Source organism: Lissotriton helveticus, chromosome 7, assembly GCF_964261635.1.
Source record: "Lissotriton helveticus chromosome 7, aLisHel1.1, whole genome shotgun sequence".
NCBI lineage: Eukaryota > Metazoa > Chordata > Amphibia > Caudata > Salamandridae > Lissotriton > Lissotriton helveticus.
In genome coordinates, this window is record NC_136068.1 from 70850058 (window position 1) to 70869244 (window position 19187).

The 19187-nt window shown below is 46.3% G+C and overlaps 1 protein-coding gene across 1 annotated transcript in view; it reads right to left on the bottom strand.

The window, feature by feature from the left end:
- LPCAT3 (lysophosphatidylcholine acyltransferase 3) overlaps positions 1–19187 on the bottom strand; it is a 194129-nt gene that overhangs the window by 152042 nt on the left and 22900 nt on the right. Inside the window, exons 2-6 of the mRNA XM_078651473.1 lie at positions 11908–12015; positions 9654–9760; positions 7585–7678; positions 7245–7282; positions 5660–5838 (exon numbers count right to left, since the gene is read on the bottom strand). Coding sequence (XP_078507599.1) covers positions 5660–5838; positions 7245–7282; positions 7585–7678; positions 9654–9760; positions 11908–12015 — 526 coding nt within the window. The remainder of the gene's footprint in view (positions 1–5659; positions 5839–7244; positions 7283–7584; positions 7679–9653; positions 9761–11907; positions 12016–19187) is intronic.

Genomic DNA, 19187 nt, shown 5'->3' on the forward strand with positions numbered 1-19187 from the left:
CCTAGGGGACTTCTGGATTGAAGAGGAATTAATTCCCCAACTTAAAACGCGCCTCAGGGCATGTTTGCACTCACATCACCTCAAGCCCCGCCCCCTACCTTCACCACTGTGCTAACGCGTCCTGTAGAGTGTTCTAAGTTGGGAGATTAAGTCCCCTTACATACTGGGGGTCCCTGGGGGCCAACTAGCCCATCGGGAACCTCCAGTATGCGCCAGGGGTCTGCCTTGCAGAGAGGTGTAATGAGGCCACGCCCCTTTTTACACCTCTCTGCAACGCAGCCCCCGGGCGCGTTTGCAGAGGGGGAACTAATTCCCCTTGAATACTGGGGGCCAACTAGCCCACCAGGAACCTCCAGTATGCACCAGGGAACTGCATTGCAGAGAGGTGTAATGAGGCCATGCCCCTTTTTACATCTCTGCAACGCAGCCCCCTGGCGCGTTTGCAGAGGGGGAACCAATTCCCCTTGGGACCTCCAGTATGCGCCAGGGGGCTGCGTTGCTTTGCCCCGGGACCCCCCTCCACACTTCTTTTTCACTATGCCCCCGGGAGGTAATGTGAAAAAAAGCAGACTGGGTTTTTTGAAAAAAAAATTGGGGCCTTGGGGGTCCGTGTGGGACCACCTGAGCAGGCCTAGGGGGTCAGGGTGCTTCTACCCTGCCCCCTTTTTGAGTTCAAAACTTTGTTTTTCTGCTTTCTTGTGCCTTGGTCTACCGGGCACAAGATGGCTGCCAACACTTCCTGGTTTGGAGTGTTGAAAGCCAATGAGCATGCAGCTCGTGCTCCGAAAGGTACGCGTACCCTGTGATTTTTTGTAAAAAAAAAAAAAACTATTTGGGGGGCCTTGGGGGACCCCCTGAGCAGGCCTAGGGGGTCAGGGTGCTTCTACCCTGCCCCCTTTGAGTTCAAAACTTTGTTTTTCTGCTTTCTTGTGCCTCAGTCTACCGAGGCACAAGATGGCTGCTAACAATTTCTGGTGTGGAGTGTTGACAGCCAATCAGCATGCAGCTCGTGCTCGGAAAGGTACGGGTACCGTACGCGCGCCTAGATATATTTATTTTCTTTTGATTTTCTCAGGAACTACTGGAGGGATTTACACCATTTGAGCAAAAGCGTGATCTGCGAATCAGACTACCATTTTGCCAAATTTCTTGTAATTCCGTTCAACAGTTCGGGCTGTAGCCGTGTCTAATCGTCCTATGGAAAACAACATGGGGAAAACACGTTTTGGGACCCCCCTTTTTTCTCAGCCCCCACTTGACAAATCCCCCCAAAACTTTCAAGGAAGGAGCGGAGCAGAGTGGGCCTTCTTTGAGAAATTCGCGAAGATTCAGCAACCGGCGCCAAAGTTATTCCCAATAGAATGTTGCAGATTTCCTATAGAAACTAGGTCCTAACTATAACTACCTACTGGCGACCGCCAGTAGGATATATAGATATAGATATATAATGTATACATACATAATATATATATATATATATATATATACACACCTCATCTCATAGATTTCTATGTACAGTCATAAGCATTAGATTAGCAAGCCCATCACCACTGAAGCGGTTGAGTCAACAGAAACCAAAAGATAGAGAAACAGCTGGGCAAAGAAATTTGAGGGATGCCTGTTCTGCTTGAGCATCTGCTCTAGCATATGTGTCAAGGCAGTAGTGCCTAGTGAATGTGTGGACTGATCTCCATGTAGAAGCTTTGCAGAAGTCCATCAAGGGGAGACTTCTCAAAGCAGTAGTGGCTGCCTTGCCTCTAGTAGAGTGCGTTTTGGATTTACAAGTGAGATTTGTTAGTTGATAACAGTGATGGAGCAAGGACTCCTAGAAAAGAGACGTGCTCTGAAGCAATCCTCATTTAACTCCCTAACATGTTACTAATTACATATTGTGTAAAACGAATACACACCACAAAAAAACGAGGGTTAGTGAAGCTTGCATATGTGTTTGCTAACATGAATAACTCGAGTGGCTTTCTAAAATGGCTGCAAATGGGAAATCTTTATTGCGCATGTGTCAACTGCACCTTACGCAGTATGACGAGCTATCGCTTGAAGGGAAATTCTTGCGCATGAGCAGAAGGTACTAATATGGTGTCTTGAAACTCACGTGCTCTACATCGGCTTGCTTGAAACTAAACAGTGAATTTACTAATGCCAATGCGGGGAAAGTATTAATAAGTAAAGGGGATTAGAGTAGAGATGGGTGCTATACAGTGAACCCATTTATTCTTGAAAGTAACATCTGTCTTCCTGACTTTATTATTAGTGTGCATTTGAACCTCTTGGGTATGTCTAGAGTGAGCCGTGTCACATGGGTTTTGCGCATGGCAAGTGGAAGTCAGCCCTGAAGGATGACGTGGCTTAAGAAGAGTGCAAGGCCACAGCCTGCCTGAAGCCTGAGAACCTCAAGTACAAGACCTCAATGAATAAGACCACATATTAAAGTTAAACATTTTTATCGTATGTAATGTGAATGCGGGTGGGAAAATAAAATGTGAATAAAAATTAAGGGGATGGATCTATGAACAATGGGTTGACTGAAAAGGGTGACATGTAAGCATGGTGTGATGATCATCCCCCCTTGCCTGTGATGATCATCCCCCAATCAGAGTTAGTATTTTTACGATATTGAAACATTAATGGGAGGTACATGATGAATGAAAAGGTATAATTGAGGTAGTTTTTAGTTAGGTAGAAGAGACGTTGATGCAGAGAGCTGTCAGAGTAGCGAGTGATACTGATAAACAACTGAATGCAGAGTGGAATATCCTAAATTATTAGGATTAGAAAGAAGATTGCGGAAGAATCTCGAGGAGGAAGAGTGTCAGAGAGGGGTGCGACGTGACCATCGGTGCTAGAGAGGTCATCTATCCTGTCCTGAAGTCTTGGTCTCCTGAACTATCCCGGGAGACCCCTACCAGCCCTTTGGCCATGGGGTTGGTCTTCACACCATCCTAGTTAACTATCAGTTTCGCGAGTTTGCAGATGTTCCTTTCTCTCTGTCCTCTCCTTTCCGAGCAGAAGTCATTGCAAGTTTGAAGTATGTGCTGATGATTTGATTATTGAATCTTCTCTCCTATGAGTAATGGTGCATGTGCTGTATTTTGAAGTGGTTCACATGCAAATAATTTAGATAAAGACTTAAAACTTCTTCGGAGCCTGTGGTTATTTACTTTAAAGTATAAAAGGTTAGAATTAAGTTAATTTTCACCATCAACTAGTTCAACTAATGGTCCATCGACCAGAATTAGGAACTTTTTGATTAGTGAAAGGTTGGTTAGGAGTAAAGGAATAATCAATCTTGAAGTATGAAAAATTTATAAACTTGGACTCGCGGTTTACTCAAATTGTGCGTGTGTGTTTATGGGCCCAGGTGAGTATATGGTATTGGAGTATCGGTTGCTGGTATGCCGCTGGATCAACAGCATAGGATGCAAGAGACAATCCACCTGGATTGCAGATAGATTTGGTTTTATCTAGGTCATAATAGAGGAATCCGCAGCCACACTGATGACATGGCTAGAGACCATGGCTAATTCCTAGACGATTTTAAGAAAATCTTCACCGTGTTCTTTTGGATGATGATCCGCGAAGTGGAGGATGGAATCCCCCAAAGTTCGACTGTATCTCCCTAGGAAGGCTGTGGCGCTGGCCGCTTTCATAGACATAGCCACCGTGTTATGGACCTTGTGGCCCGACGAGTGCAACCTTTTGCTCTTCTTAGCCAGGGGGGAAGTAGCTGATGGAGACAGCGTGAAATGTACGTGAAATGTACGTGAGGCTAATATCACCACTGAGTCAGGTGAAGGTTCAGCCTGCAAAAAGAGCAGATCTTGCTCAGGAGGGCAGCTTTTTTTCTGGAGCCTGGAGGGTGCTGACTGCAGTAGCTGGAGTGAGGAACAATTCCATGACAAATCTGGAATTTCTATCCAGTAATGGAGACTTGGAGCGAGAATCAGATAATGGATAGATTATCCTTCATTTGGTGGGTTTCAGCAGACCATCTTGATTTCAGTCGTCGTCGACTCGTTTTCGATGTACATCTGCTTTTCTAAGTCAACCCCTGTCAACGTAGGCTCGCCCTCCATGATGACCAGCTTTGACGCTGACCACTCTAGTCAGCGGTTAGTTCTCGACGCTGACCGCCTACCTCTCGGCGCCGGTGAGTTGAAATCCCTAGACGTCGATGCATTTCTTGACCTCGGTCGGTGGTGTAAAGCAAGCCTAAGGGCCGCTTGAGTGTTTGACGTTGTGCATTGATGCATATACGACGTTGAGCCAGTCAAAAACAGCACGCATGACAGTGCCGTACCTCCTTTCGACGTCAGCCAGGACAGATGACGTTTTCTTCCTGGAAAAACAGATCTCAGACCTCCCACGACCACTGGAGGCTGATGGAAGAGCTCTGATGGAAGAATTACCTCCCTCTCATTTAGAGGTCCCACTGGCTTCTTGAAGTAGTCTTTCTTCCCTTCCGCAAACTTTCTCTCAGTCATACCGGGTTTGTCTGGAGAAGGTCTTGAAGATGCCACAGGAAGTTTGGAAGGTGAGGAGACGGTAGACAGATGGAGTTCTCGTGGGAGTGTCTGTTTTGGCCTTTTTCCTGCCACAGCGAGGACATCTGTCGAAAAGAGAAGGCATTTTAGACAGAAAAAATACCTTTTACCTTTTTCCTGTCAAAAGACATCGAGTGAAGCAAAAGACACTGAACTTTGAAGTTCTATTTGAAGAAAAAAAAAAAAAGGGCGGAGTTCAATGGTCAATGGGTCCTGTCAGCAGGAGCTGGAAAAAGAACTGAGGTAACGGCCTCTGGCTGAGCACGATGGAATTCTGGAGGGCTTGCTGTTCTTATAGACACAGTTTCTTTTATCTTTACTTATAATATCAGCCTATGGACTGCATTGCCATGCATTTCATCATCTCAGTTTCTCTCATATCAAAAGGGATTGTGATGGTTCTTTTACTATGCCCTGGCAAAATTATTTATGCATTAAGTGCATATCTCCTTGGAGTCTCTCCTTTTGCCACTTCAAGATGAAGAATTCTTACCACTGTAGCCTTGTCCTTTATGCTGCATAAAGTGAATTTTCAAGGACTTCCTGAAGAAAGGCGAACTTAAGATAGATTTGAAAAAGTGCTCCAGGGTCCCCCACAAGCTGGCGGGACTATTCAACACTTATGACTATACATGGAAATCCCATACAAGAGAATCTGCTGAAAGACGTATCCATTAGAAAGAATGGATTATGAACTGGTCCCTTGAATGGAGATTATTGGCCATAATTAGAATGGTAGCAGGAGAAGAGGCTAGGGTCCAAAATGAGGAAACTAGGTCACATGTCCAATAAAGTAAAACAGGGTTTGAGTACATGAAATTTAAGAGTGCAACAAAGAATGCAGAAGATGGATGTTCAATGGCAGAGCAGTTTGTAGGTCGTGGAGTGGTAGAGCAGGTGGTCTTGTAGAGCAGATTAAGGTGCTTAAAGATAGGCTTTTGCCTTGAATTAAGTGAATCAGCAGAACTAGAAGAGCTGGGGATGTTATGTATCAGAATTGTGGTGCACCAACAGAGTTTTGGGTTGGTCTCAGAAGATTTGCATTAATTGCATTTAAATCCATCGTCCACCCATACTATACACCATGGCCAATCACCCACCTGTTGGGCCTCTGCCCTGGCACATCAGTCAGCTCCCCATTAGCCATCTTCTGGTAGTTCCTAAAAGAAAATTGTGGCCCCACCAGGAAGCCACCATAAAAGTAGGAGAATCCGGCCACCTCCAGGAAGGAGGGAACGTGCTGCACCAAAAACTGCTCTTGCTCTGGGGCAACTTTGCCCTGTGGGGAAAAGAGATCAGTTACTAGAGTACTGTAGAGGTCATACAAGCGCTCCATAAACAGAAGAAAATACATCACAGATTCCCTATTTAATATGATGTTTTAAGAATTCATGTTCAGCACGGCAACATGATGGAAACCAAATTCATAATTTTTGCAAAAAAGGTACTGAATATTTTTATAGTGGGACTTGGGAAGTGTTAGTTATCAGTTTTTATCTACCTTTCAAGTCCAGTTTAAGGGTCATAAAATAGAGGAATACATCTGATAAATTGAGCGCAGAACTAGGCTAACCTACGGGAACAGTAATGAAGATTCTCTAAACAAGGCTGTCATAGTAATGCCTATTTAAGTTCCCCTTCCACCATTTTGTAATTTCCAAAAATCATAAGACATTCGACCAGTTCCTGTTTGGTAGTTCTATTAACAGCGTGTGTGGCCCACTATTTTCCCATGTGCTATAGTGCGCAACTACACACGGCTAGCTTTGGAAGAGCAATAGGCAAAAGCAGGTACCATGGGAGACTATGGAACATTCATGAGACAGACCCCACCTTCAAGCCATGGTTCACTTTCTTTGAAGATGATCGGTCTTACACCCTTGTGATGCATGCTTTAGTTGTAAATAAGCACGTTGGATTTTGAAACTCATGCCAACTTCCACTTTAGTTAATCAACTAATAACTTAAAGCGGATAACAAAGTTATGAATTACAGGGTTCTTGGAACCAGTTACCAACCGCACTGGGGTCAAAGTGCGAGTAGTCTACCATACACACTACTCTCTGATCTAATCATTTTTGGGGCCAAAGTGCAAGCAGTTTATACTGTAAGCCTCCGTAAATACTCAAGTAAGTTGGATGTCAAAGTACTCTCTCTCTATGCTGCCTCTGCAATCAAGTGCTCCATTTCAGAGTTGCTACGTGTTGATCAAGCAAAGACTGCTTAATATTATCTTTGGTTAGGACCATTCACCTGGTACCAGAGGGGTCATGCAAAACAAATCCACGTAGGCACAGAGAGTTACTAAAAGCTACAGACTGCAGAGTTGGGTAAAGAGCGTGATTGGGTAACATCAATCTTCTCAGCATTATTTTAAGGAACCATCATGTGGTAGTGCCTGAAAGTCATTCAAATTCAAACTGAAACCACAGGAGATTATGCTTTACTTTTTGCTGCCCTTCAGTGGGAGGAGTCTGTCTCTCCCATTTCTATGAAGAGGAGTCCATAAAAATGATCGATTGAATACCACTGGGGTCCCACGGAAAAAAATAATGACAATGAGTTCCCATAAGTGAGGTCCTATGCGACTAGACTAGCTTTTACCAGTTCAATACAGGATAGCACAACTCAATCACAATGGCATTACACCCCAGCCTGAGACTAGAAAAAGAAGAGGGCACATACCTCAGCTTTTCCTCCATCATAATAATCAAAGGCGATACCTGAAAAATGAGAAAATAATGGATGAATGTAAAAAAAACGACCTCATCCCAGAGAGACAGGACCTTTATGGATGGGCCCCACTAGTGAAGAAGCAGTTTGGAAGTTTAAGACCATTAAGGGGGGGCGAGCAGAGAATAAGAGGGGAGGCATCCACCTTTGAACTAACTAGCGTATTTCTTTTAATTCTAGTCGACACCCGAACGGGTGATCTTTCCAGGGCACAGCTCAACGAGACGTTAAAATACAATTTATACAGCAGGGTGGAATGAGAAGGCAGGGTGGTAAAATATCACCCACTCACCAATAAGTTTTAGACTGAGCACACAGTGCGGCATCGTCCACTTGATGTCATACGTATCAGTGGCTGTGAAATAGTACCCAGACAGCAAATACACCTGAAACAGAAGGAAAGACCAGGCTCATAATGACTTTCTATTTTTACACCAAAAATAGCAACTCACAATCCTCCACTTTATCAAATTCCACCCATCACGTGTGTGAAGCCATTAATAAGTCCATGTGTGACAAAGCATTCACGTAACATTTCCCTACTAGAGTTTAAGAAAGGCAAACCTCTGAAGCCCAATGTAAAGACCCAGTACATTTTAGCTTGGCGACATAAAACATGTGGTCTTCACTCAGTACAAAATGTATCCATTAATTAATCAGCTTTGCAAACTTAGATTATTTTGGATAGCCACAGTTTATTTAAGTGGCTCCCTCACACTCTATAGCTTTTGGAATACTCTGTGACCAGTCACCTTGTGTCTTCCACAACTTGCTGTCCAGTCTACAGTACTTTGCGGCCTGGTGCACATCTTCAGGAACTGAAAGTCTGACAAATCTAGCATTAGGTACAGCTGGGGTAATCTATAAAAAGGGGTACTCATTTTTATTGTGCTGAATCTGCATTTTCAAGATTTTATATTTTTTTTAGCAAGGTAGCATTTCATAAACCAGGGCCATATTCCAGCCCAGACTGGACTTGAGTGTCCGGGCACAAAAGAAATCGAGCTGTAGCTCTAGTAATTCCCAGAAACAGATTTATAATGAAAAACTCAGGGTGTGCAAATGAGACTTGCAAGCATAGACCATGGAAAGGGGGGGGGGGGGTCGGTGGGAGCCCAATACGTTCTTTAATTTACACAAACTCACTTTATTACTTAGCTGTGTAATTCCAGGGTGCTCCAGATTATCAGTGCCTCTTGTGCTTTGAGTTCAATATGTGTTTTGTACAGTTTGTGCTCCAGCTCAGCCTGGACAGCACTTGCAGTCGTCCTATCCCATCCACTTGCAAATTACCATTGTTTAGTGAAGCTGTCCAACAAGCTTCATAGAAGGAGAAGTGTGGCTCAATGGTTAGAGTGGCAGACCCTGATACACAGGTCTAGCCCGGGACCAGGGTTCAATTCCCCGCCTCGGCGGGTCTTGGGCTCAAAATTCCACCGACCTGATAATTCTCGCCTCGGTGCCTATTCCAATCATGGAGTCCCAATCTGCAACTCTGGGCAATAGCTTGCTTAATCTCCGGCCCCCACAACGCTAAGGATGCCTGGCCTCCACCTTAGGGGTGCCCAGGAGTGGACACCTCACAGGGAAAGCCAGGATGGGTTCCACAGCGGTATTCGTACAAGCGCCTTGAGACCCTTGCGGGTGAGTAGTGCGCTATACAAGTATCAATTTACATTTACAATTTACATTTACATCGGTCCACTGCTGACTTGAGAGGGATGTGGCGTTACCATGGAAAGCAATGCGGACTCCTTGCCTTTTTACGAGCTTACAACTAAGAAACCTCTTCCACTGCTTTCTATCTGCTAGATGTTAGCAAGACTACTCAGTGTATCAGTCTCTCCTCTTGTTACGGTTCTGCGTGCAGCTACTTCTCGATAGCATCATGGAGGGAAGTGTGTTGCGGAATAAAATACATGTCCAGATAGTGCACTGGAAATACAGCCATGCTAGTGAAGGGGGAATGGATGTATATCTCTGGGCAAACCCGGTATGTAAGGCAGCAGCAAGAGCTGCTGCATGCCTAAGTGTGAACCACCACATCTCTCTGTCAAACACTTTCAGCTTTACACAGTCCCAGTGCTCCTTCATCACAACACTGCGAGATAAATAAGCCAGATAGTTCTTGAGAGTAGCTTTAAATGGCTATGGCTGTGTGCGCTCTCTGTTAGGAGCAAACCCCATCATGGAGGAGCGTCCGCAACAAAAATAAATGTGATATGCAACTTGGAAAACGACTTTTCATATCCAGAACAATTTCAAATCAATTCTTTACACTCCACAAATCTGGTATGACCTGTACAACACAAATCTAAGTCAAATTCCAGGGTAAATCCACAAAACTTGGCCACAGCTTACCATCTGGAAGGTGAAGGTGGTAAAAACACCTGTGACAGTCCTGCCCATCAGCCGGAGGATAAGGAACTGCAGCACAACACATAGCAGCGAGTGGTACAGCTGAGATCCTGTAAAATGACAGCTTAGATTAGAGATGCTATACATTCAATTAAATCTTTTGAACAAATAGGGAGGATCCGCACAGGTTGAAGCAACTTGGAAGGTTTGCCCAGGGTTACAGTTGGGTAGATGAGACCGGTGACTTGGCAGAACGATTCAGTTTTACGGGCTGCGATTGTGAAGCTGGAACAGTCAGGAGTCGAGGGGAAATTCAAATTACCTCCCCAGCCTCACAATATCCACCTATATGTTTTTTTTGGGCACATAAGACAATAAAAACATCATGCTAAACCCAGACTAACATCTATGGGTAAAGGCATTGGGTATTATCCAGATGCCTTGGACCCAGTACTGTCACGATGTAATCTATAAATTGGAAGCACCGTCAGACCCAGGATCAGAGGACTTATTACTTCACCACTTAATGTTGCCCAGTCTTTGTAAAACAAGACTTCAGACTACAGTTTATGCAATTTTGAGTGTAAATACTCTACTCTCAAACTTTGTGTTGTATTCTGCCTTCCATGCAGCACCCTCCTTGAACTATATGCCTTTCTAAAGCCAGTGGGATTAACAATACATTAATACCTTTGTGTAACTTTCAGGCTTTTTGGATGTCATGCCCTCTGGTCTCCCCGGAACTCCAAAGGAAATCAACAAGTGCTTCCATATTAGATTTCACGGCTGGACATCAGAAACCCCTACGACTCGCACAACATGTATTTAAATAAAAAGTGCTGGGAGCATTCCCACGGTCAGGTGGAACTGCAGAAATGGGATGAACAGAGCTCCTTCTTGTAGCCTGCAGGTTCCCATTGTCCAGCTCTGGGATGTGGCACAGTGGTAATGCTACAGACGCAAACCCAATGCATCTCATGTGTGGATTCCAGTAATGGATTAAAACGATTACCTGAATCTTCTGTACTGTTGCTACTAGTGGCCTAGTCAGCCACCTCCTATGGAAAGTAGGTTGAAAAAATTATGATCGGAGCACAGTCCCCTTCTCTGCCGTGTCTGCTCAGAAGTCTCCGAGCTGCATACGTTTCCTGCTTGTGACCAAGGGAGACAGGCTAACTATGCCCGCAGGAAGGTTTTGGATAGGAATGTTCTGGGGACTGCCTGCCCAGTGCGTATATGACACATTCCACCTGGATTCCTCTACCCGTGCTCTCTGAGTAGAGGTGCACGTAATAGGAATCTACACAACCTGTGAGGCTAGAATAACTCTGGACTAACAGTCTCAGCAGGGGCGGCTCTAGGCTCATGGCGGCCCTGGGCAGGGAGCGTAGGTAGGGGGCCCCGGAAGAGGGGGTCCGGGCGGGGCGGATCGCGGAGGCCATGAAGAGGGGGGGGTCAGGATGTTTGGAAGTGGAACAGAGCCGGAGGCCGCCAATCCCGGCCAGGGGCCGCCACGCAAATATGTATCCATCCTCAGAGGATTATTATATTAAGGATATATATTGGCGTGGTGGCCCCTGGGATTTGGCGGCCCTGTGCAGGTGCTGGTCTCAGTTGGTGTGAACATTTAAATTGAGATCCGCACTGCAACTCTGGCCAACAGAGCAGGGATTACTTGAGGGCGTGCTGGTAAAGGAGTGCATAAATGAGATAGTTTGGGTGGGTGTAATGTTATGGAAGTCACGAGCAAATGCTGTGCTAAGAGGCACAATCCTGACAGATGTTGATGGGGAAAATACATGTGAATCTAGATATGGGATACAGTCCTGGCATATCCCTAATGATCAAATTGTATCACCAGCAAACAATCTGCACTTATAGTTCACTAGCATCACAGGGACCTTACTTAGGTTTATGACACTCCTGAAGATTAAAAGGGTCATTAGATGGGTTTGGGAGGACAAAGGAGGAATACTATTTCTCTGAACATTCAGGGAAAGGCAAGAGCAGTTGCTCTAGAAATAGAAGCAATGATGAGAAGCACAGTCACCTTAGGGAAACAGCAGGTAGGAAGCGGAAAAGGATCAGCCAAACATCTGAGACGAGTCTGGGAGTTAGGAGTCAGTCTCCTGGGCAATGTAAAAGCCAGCCTCTGCAAACGACTGCCAACGAAGGACGTCAGAAATGGTGTTACTGTGGGCTACATGCTGCCAATGCAGTTCCTCTGAGAGCTATCAGCCCTGTGCTCAGTACCTACCGAAGTTAAAGTAGCAGATTGCGAGGCCGGTGATGGTGTGGAACACGTAGAAGAGGTGCGGGTCCTTTCCATAGAGGCACCAGCGCTGCAATAAGGCCAAGGGGTAACCTGTAGGGAGGAAAACAGCATGGATTAGGATCGGTACACATAAGCTAGCTCTTTTGTGTATATGTGTATAGAAAAACAAAACCATGACAAAAAGCCAGAACAGGGCATTTTTTGAGGGTGTGGCATAATAGCCCTTCAGCAGCGGTGAACACAAAAGATGGGGTGTGGAGGAGAATCGGGTAAGAACACTACAGCAGGTACCCAGAGCAGGAAGATGAGGGTAGGACTTGCCTTCTGCAAGTGTCCCCATAGCGGAGCACAAGGGTAATAAGACATTGCCACAAGCTTCTAAGCTAGAGAATCAGAGGATGAGTAGATACCAATGACCCCAAACTATCCATCCATTCATTTTTTAGATGACCCAACACATACTCAATGAAAAAATACCCCCCCCCCCCAATAACAGCATACAATAGAAAAAAAATATTTCCTTATTCAGGATTTGGGCCGTAGGGTTGGGGAGTTTTTGACCCTCCCATCGAGGAACGAAAATCTACTTTAGCAGTGTAAATGGAAGGTCTGTTTGGGCTGCATATTCACAAGATCAGGGCCGGTAGGGAAAGGATGAGTGTTAAACCTTATAGGAAAGTGTCTGCAGAAAGTGCCAGGGCTCAAATGACAAAAGGGTGTACGGTACACAGACATCTGCAAAGAAACTTTCACGGGGTCAAAAAAATAAACTGGGCTGGAGAACAGCAAAGTCCTGCAAACGGTGGATCAGACAGGATTGGTAGTGGCAAAGTCAAGGCAGGCCTTAAGCGAGCCACCACGGTAGTCAGTGAATTTCAAATCAACGTGGACTGTCAAAGCAGGTGTCAACTCGACTCCGAGTGCACAAGCCTGCCAACCAAGAGCGATGTCCATGGAGACCCATGGATGGGTGTAAATGGTGCGCCACGAGGCCCGCCAGGATGCTTGGGACGTCTTTTAGGCTCTGGTAAGTTCCTGCTAGGGCCCCAGGTATTGATGGAATACCAGCAGATGTATTTCTACATGACAGAGATCCCTGGGGAGATTACATACTTCTGCTAGCAAACTGCATAGCTAAAGGAGCTCCCATCCCTACCACCTGGCAAGGAGCGGAAATAATTCCGGTATACAAGAAAGGGGAAAAGACCTTACCTAGCAACTACCGCCCAATCAGCCTGATCGATACTATTCAGAAAATCTTCGGCAGGCTGATTTTAAACAAGATACAGGTTTGGGAACAAGATGGGAACATCCTATCTCGACTGCAAGCAGGATTTCGATCCTCAATCAGTACGATTGACCAAGTCCTCCAATTTGCCATGCTATATTGGAAGACTGTCCTACTAGGGGGGTGCAGTCTTTATGCTGCCTTTATAGATCTTAGGGCAGCCTTCGATCTTGTTCCCCGGGAAACGTTGTGGCAAGTCCTCCATCACATGGGAATGCCCAGTGCCCTCCTTTCATTAATCATTAGATTACATGAAAATAACTATGCCCAGATAAGGTGGGGTAGCCCTGGGTGCATCACCAGCCAGTTTCCTGTGGAAAGAGGGGTGCGGCAAGGCTGTGTCCTTGCCCCAACCCTTTTTTCTCTTTACCTAAATGATGTGGCAAACATATTGATCACAGCTAATGTTGATGCTCCAACTCTAGCGGGAGTCAAAGTACCCATACTTATGTTTGCCGACGACTGTTTAATCATAGCCAAAACCCCGAGTGGATTACAGAAGGCATTAAGAATTTTTGAAAGCTTCTGTACCGCTTGTGGTTTGGAAGTAAACGTTTCCAAATCAAAATACATGGCCTTTAATCAGCATAAATCTTTCAAGGGTAAAATACTTATGAACAATCTTCCCCTTGAGAAGGTTCAAGCATTCACTTACCTTGGGGTATGCATTCAACAAGATTTATCCTGGAAAAAGCAGGTGGAATTGGGAACTCTTAAGCACCGTCAGCTAGCAGGAGCACTAAATAGGGAACATGCTAGGTCACACACTAAACCAATTGCTCCTGCCCTTTCCGTCTATAATGGTAAGGTGATTAGCTCAGCCCTATACGGCGTAGAGATATGGGGATTTGAAAACCTGGGGAAACTAACCGCATCAGAGAATAGATTTTTGAGGAATCTTGTGAGCCTACCCCAGAGCACCCCTATGTGCCCCCTGTACCTCGATATGGCCATGAGACCTGTTGCCCACATAGCTGCCCTCCGACCAGTTCTATATTGGAGGCACCTATGGACAACACCAGAACTCAAAACATACGCTGAGGGACTGAAGGATTTAATCAGAAGTGACATCCACCATAAAATCGTATGGTTATCCAGGATTGGTAAAACCTTGCTTGAACTGGGACTAAGAGTGCTCTGGGAAGATCCAGCAAACGCCAGGTTCCCCTCAAAAAAGGACCTCAAGGGATTGTATTGGGAGGCTGTGACCCTAGAAGTGTATAGGAAGGCCGCATCCCTTTCACTCACAGGGACCTTTATAGGTTTCAAAGAAACTACCATGTTCGAAGCTTTCTGGGACAGTATCAGCAAACCTCTGGATGGTAAGCTGTTTTTCCAACTAAGGATAGGCAGCTTACCTGTTGGAGCATTTACCTCAAAATGGGCCCAGGAAAACAAGGCTGCCTGCCCGGGTTGTCCTGCTGCTCTGGAATCGATAAACCACATATTATTTGAATGCCCAGCGTACGCAGACCCACGTCGGAAGTGGCTTTGCCCCATTGCTAAGTTACTGGGAACCAGAAGCGGCATTATAGCAGCTAGAATAATCCGTACCAGCAATAATCTTACCATCTGTATAGCCCTAGCCAAATTCATAGGCTGGGTATGGGTTATTAGAAGCAAATTGGTACTGGGACTGAAACCTTGTTAAATGTCTAGCTAAACATAGTGGGAAAACTCAAGCACTTTTTGTAACATGTACTTATGATGTATTTTATGAATTTAACCCAAATATTTTAACCTTTTTAAATCATGAAATGTAATCCAGATTTTTATGCTTTTATGACATCGTCGAATAAAGCTTGTTTTGATGATGACAAAAGGGTTTACGGTACACAGACATCTGCAAAGACAAACTTTCACGGGGTCAAAAAAATAAACCGGGCTGGAGAACAGCAAAGTCCTGCCAACGGTGGAGCAGACAGGCTTGGTAGTGGCAAAGTCGAGGCAGGCCTTAAGCGAGCCACCAAGGTAGTCAGTGAATTTCAAATCAACGTGGACTGTCAAAGCAGGTGTCAACTCGACTCAGAGTGCATGAGCCTGCCAACCAAGAGCAATGCCCATGGAGACCCATGGATGGGTGTAATGGTGCGCCACGAGGCCTGCCAGGATGCTTGGGACGTCTTTTAGGCTCTGGTAAGTCTACTGCTGATCTCTTGGCAGCCTGCTGCATCTCCAAACATCGAGAAACTCATTCAATGTGCCAGAAGCACCCGGTGGAAACCAATAAAGCCCTAAAGCCACTAAGCATGTGTGAACACCAGAGGAGAAGCACTCTAATAAACAGTATTTGTTCAACTATGTACAGGGTCAAATAATGAGAGAAACAAACATGAGCAGAGGTGGAAACAAGCATTGGAAATGCAATAGGTCTCGCACCATTAGAGTTAGTGCTTTTAGAATTGTTTATGGGTTTTTTTTGTAAATGTTTAGCATTTTTGTTTCCTGTAGCCAATGCTAAAGAATTACAAATAAAAAAAGCCATAAACATTTCTTAAAGCTCTAACTGAAATGGTCTGAGACCTATTGCACTGTGTGAGGGTGAGGGGTTGAGGATGAGTGAGGGTGAGGGTGAGAGTGGGTGAGGGTGAGTGAGGGTGAGGGGTTGAGGGTGAGTGAGAGTGAGGGTGAGTGAGGGTGAGTGAGGGTGAGTGAGGGTGAGTGAGGGGTTGAGGGTGAGTGAGAGTGAGGGTGAGTGAGAGTGAGGGTGAGGGGTTGAGGTTGAGGGCGAGGTGTTGAGGGTGAGTGAGGGTGAGGGTGAGTGAGGTGTTGAGGGTGAGTGAGGGTGAGGGTGAGTGAGGTGTTGAGGGTGAGTGAGGGTGAGTTAGGGTGAGGGGTTGAGGGTGAGTGAGAGTAGTTGAGGCTGAGTGAGGGTGAGTGAGAGTGAGGGTGAGTGAGGGGTTGAGGGTGAAGGTTTGAGGGTGAGGGTGAGTCATAGACGCCACTGCTACCAGTCAGTTCCCCTCCACAGGTCCCGCTTCATGAGGCCGGTGTACTGTTGTGGTATAACTTGGCTGTGGAAGTAGGCTTTTCTGGAAGGGCGGATTGATGCGTTAGGGTTTTAAGCACTACATTGCAGAGTGAATGACAATGTTGTGGTGGTGGTGGTGGTGGGGGGTGGAATAGTCTAAGGTAAAGAAAGTGCGCTTGCACTAAATGTCCTCGCCAGTGTTACTGAGATGGGTGTTCTGGTGGTACACGTCATATACTCCATTCCTCGTATTTTATTTATCCCAAATAGTTGTAGGGAGCAATCTTTTATTGACCTACTTTAATTCATACATCAGCTGGCCTTGCACACATCTTTTTAAATGGTGGCAGGATGCAAGTGCAGCGATCTGTAGGCCCTCAGTTTGAATCCGGCAAGACTGATTCGGAGGTGGCTAAACTCGGTAGCATTAAAGTTCGTATTAGTAGCGCCCGTCACTTAATGTGCCGAAAACTGCAGAAGGGCGGTATTAGGCGCTGTATAAAAAATACATAAATCTCCAATAATTGTGTAAATGCTGGCCGCGTTTTTTCTTCTAGAAAGGAGTTAAATCCTACGTTTGAAATAATCTAAACAATTAAACCTGTAGTGAAGTTGGTGGTTTAAACAAAGATCCGTTTGACCTCTCTCCCTCTTACCAACAGAGCTACAAACGCTACGACAGGCAATCATGAATTTCACGTGTCGTCTGGTCTGAATTGCATAGCAGGAGCGCGCCTTTGCATCCCCTGTAGTGGAAAGTTAGATATTCAAGGGGTCTCTTCAACGTGATGGCATAGTAATAATAATAATAATGCACGACTGAAAGGGAATCTGCGGTAATGCCTTAAGAGCATAGCCGATCTGGACTGGCAGTGCGCAGCATATAATTCAGCCTGTTATGCAGTGGCATTAAATATACATATTGTCGTGGAAGCGGATGCTTTCAGACATGTAAAATGGGGGTTTCTCGGTGGGGTGCTGCTCTCGCTGAGGCCCATCATACGCACTGAATAGGTGATATCTACAATGAAGTAGCTTCATGCAGACGCACTCGGGGCTGGGAGGGCAGCGAGAAACCTTGAACTGCAGGGGCAGCGCTTGTTTAGCAGCGGAGTGCTGGATGCTGCCAAGGTGAAACTGCAAGACTCAAACACACGATTAGAAGCAATTTAATCTTATTAGCAGAGAGAGAGAGTGGGGAGGAGAGTAGGAGGAGGAGGGGGAGGAGAGGAGGAGGGGGAGGAGAGTAGGGTAGGCACGGCGAAGGCAGAGAAGGGGAAGGGGAGGGGGAGGAGAAATGCGACACGGCGGGCAGGGGGGGGGGGGAGCGGGGGTGTGGGAGGAGTGCGCCTTGAGGGAAAATACGGCTGGGGGCAAAGCGGATGCTTTCAGACATGTAAAATGGGGGTTTCTCGGTGGGGTGCTGCTCTCGCTGAGGCCCATCATACGCACTGAATAGGTGATATCTACAATGAAGTAGCTTCATGTAGACGCACTCGGGGCTGGGAGGGCAGCGAGAAACCTTGAACTGCAGGGGCAGCGCTTGTTTAGCAGCGGAGTGCTGGATGCTGCCAAGGTGAAACTGCAAGACTCAAACACACGATTAGAAGCAATTTAATCTTATTAGCAGAGAGAGAGAGAGTGGGGAGGAGAGTAGGAGGAGGAGGGGGAGGAGAGGAGGAGGGGGGAGGAGAGTAGGGTAGGCACGGCGAAGGCAGAGAAGGGGAAGGGGAGGGGGAGGAGAAATGCGACACGGCGGGCAGGGGGGGGGGGGGGGGGAGCGGGGGTGTGGGAGGAGTGCGCCTTGAGGGAAAATACGGCTGGGGGCAAAGCGGATGCTTTCAGACATGTAAAATGGGGGTTTCTCGGTGGGGTGCTGCTCTCGCTGAGGCCCATCATACGCACTGAATAGGTGATATCTACAATGAAGTAGCTTCATGCAGACGCACTCGGGGCTGGGAGGGCAGCGAGAAACCTTGAACTGCAGGGGCAGCGCTTGTTTAGCAGCGGAGTGCTGGATGCTGCCAAGGTGAAACTGCAAGACTCAAACGCACGATTAGAAGCAATTTAATCTTATTAGCAGAGAGAGAGAGTGGGGAGGAGAGTAGGAGGAGGAGGGGGGAGGAGAGGAGGAGGGGGGAGGAGAGTAGGGTAGGCACGGCGAAGGCAGAGAAGGGGAAGGGGAGGGGGAGGAGAAATGCGACACGTCGGGCAGGGGGGGGGCGGAGCGGGGGTGTGGGAGGAGTGCGCCTTGAGGGAAAATACGGCTGGGGGCATGTGCACGCGCTTTTAAGCTCAATGCGCAGGCGCATTGAGCTTAAAAGTCACGGGCACTGCAAGGAATCGCCACGATTCCTTGCAAGTTGGACAAAGAGTGGATAAGCCCCCATAGTCTCGCTTGCTCGATGCGCATGCGCATCGACAGGCGAGACCTAAAAAGGGAAAGAGCAGTGGACTAACATATGAAACGTCTCTGATACGAAGGTAAAATACTAATCTACCTCTGCTGTTCATCCATAAGATTTATTTCCATAATCTTCTCTAGCTCTCGAGTGATGGCATACATCTCTGCTCCTGAATCACAGAAAGGATGCCAACTAAACAACTGCCCATTCATCAAAAGCGCTTGACAAAATAGTTCACACCATTGGCAATCTTGCTGCATTTGAGAAAAATATTTCTCATCCACGGTACTGTACAGAGGCATGAAAAGGCATTACTTAAAGCTTTTGCCTCAAGACTTGAGATTCTGTTACTTAGGTCGCGGGGCCACAACCACATATGGTGTGGAAAATCAAGCAGCAATGGTGGGGTGAGTGCCCCCCGCCTGGTTCATACACTGTTGTTTTGTTATCTGTTAAGACCATGAACAATCCCTTTTCCTCCAAGACAAAAGCTTTAAATTCTTGAACGGTTTAAGACTCAATTAAAACTTTTTTTAATGAATACACTCCAAGGAGATTAAATTGCCACCCTGCTATAGTTGGCACTGTTCGGAGAGGT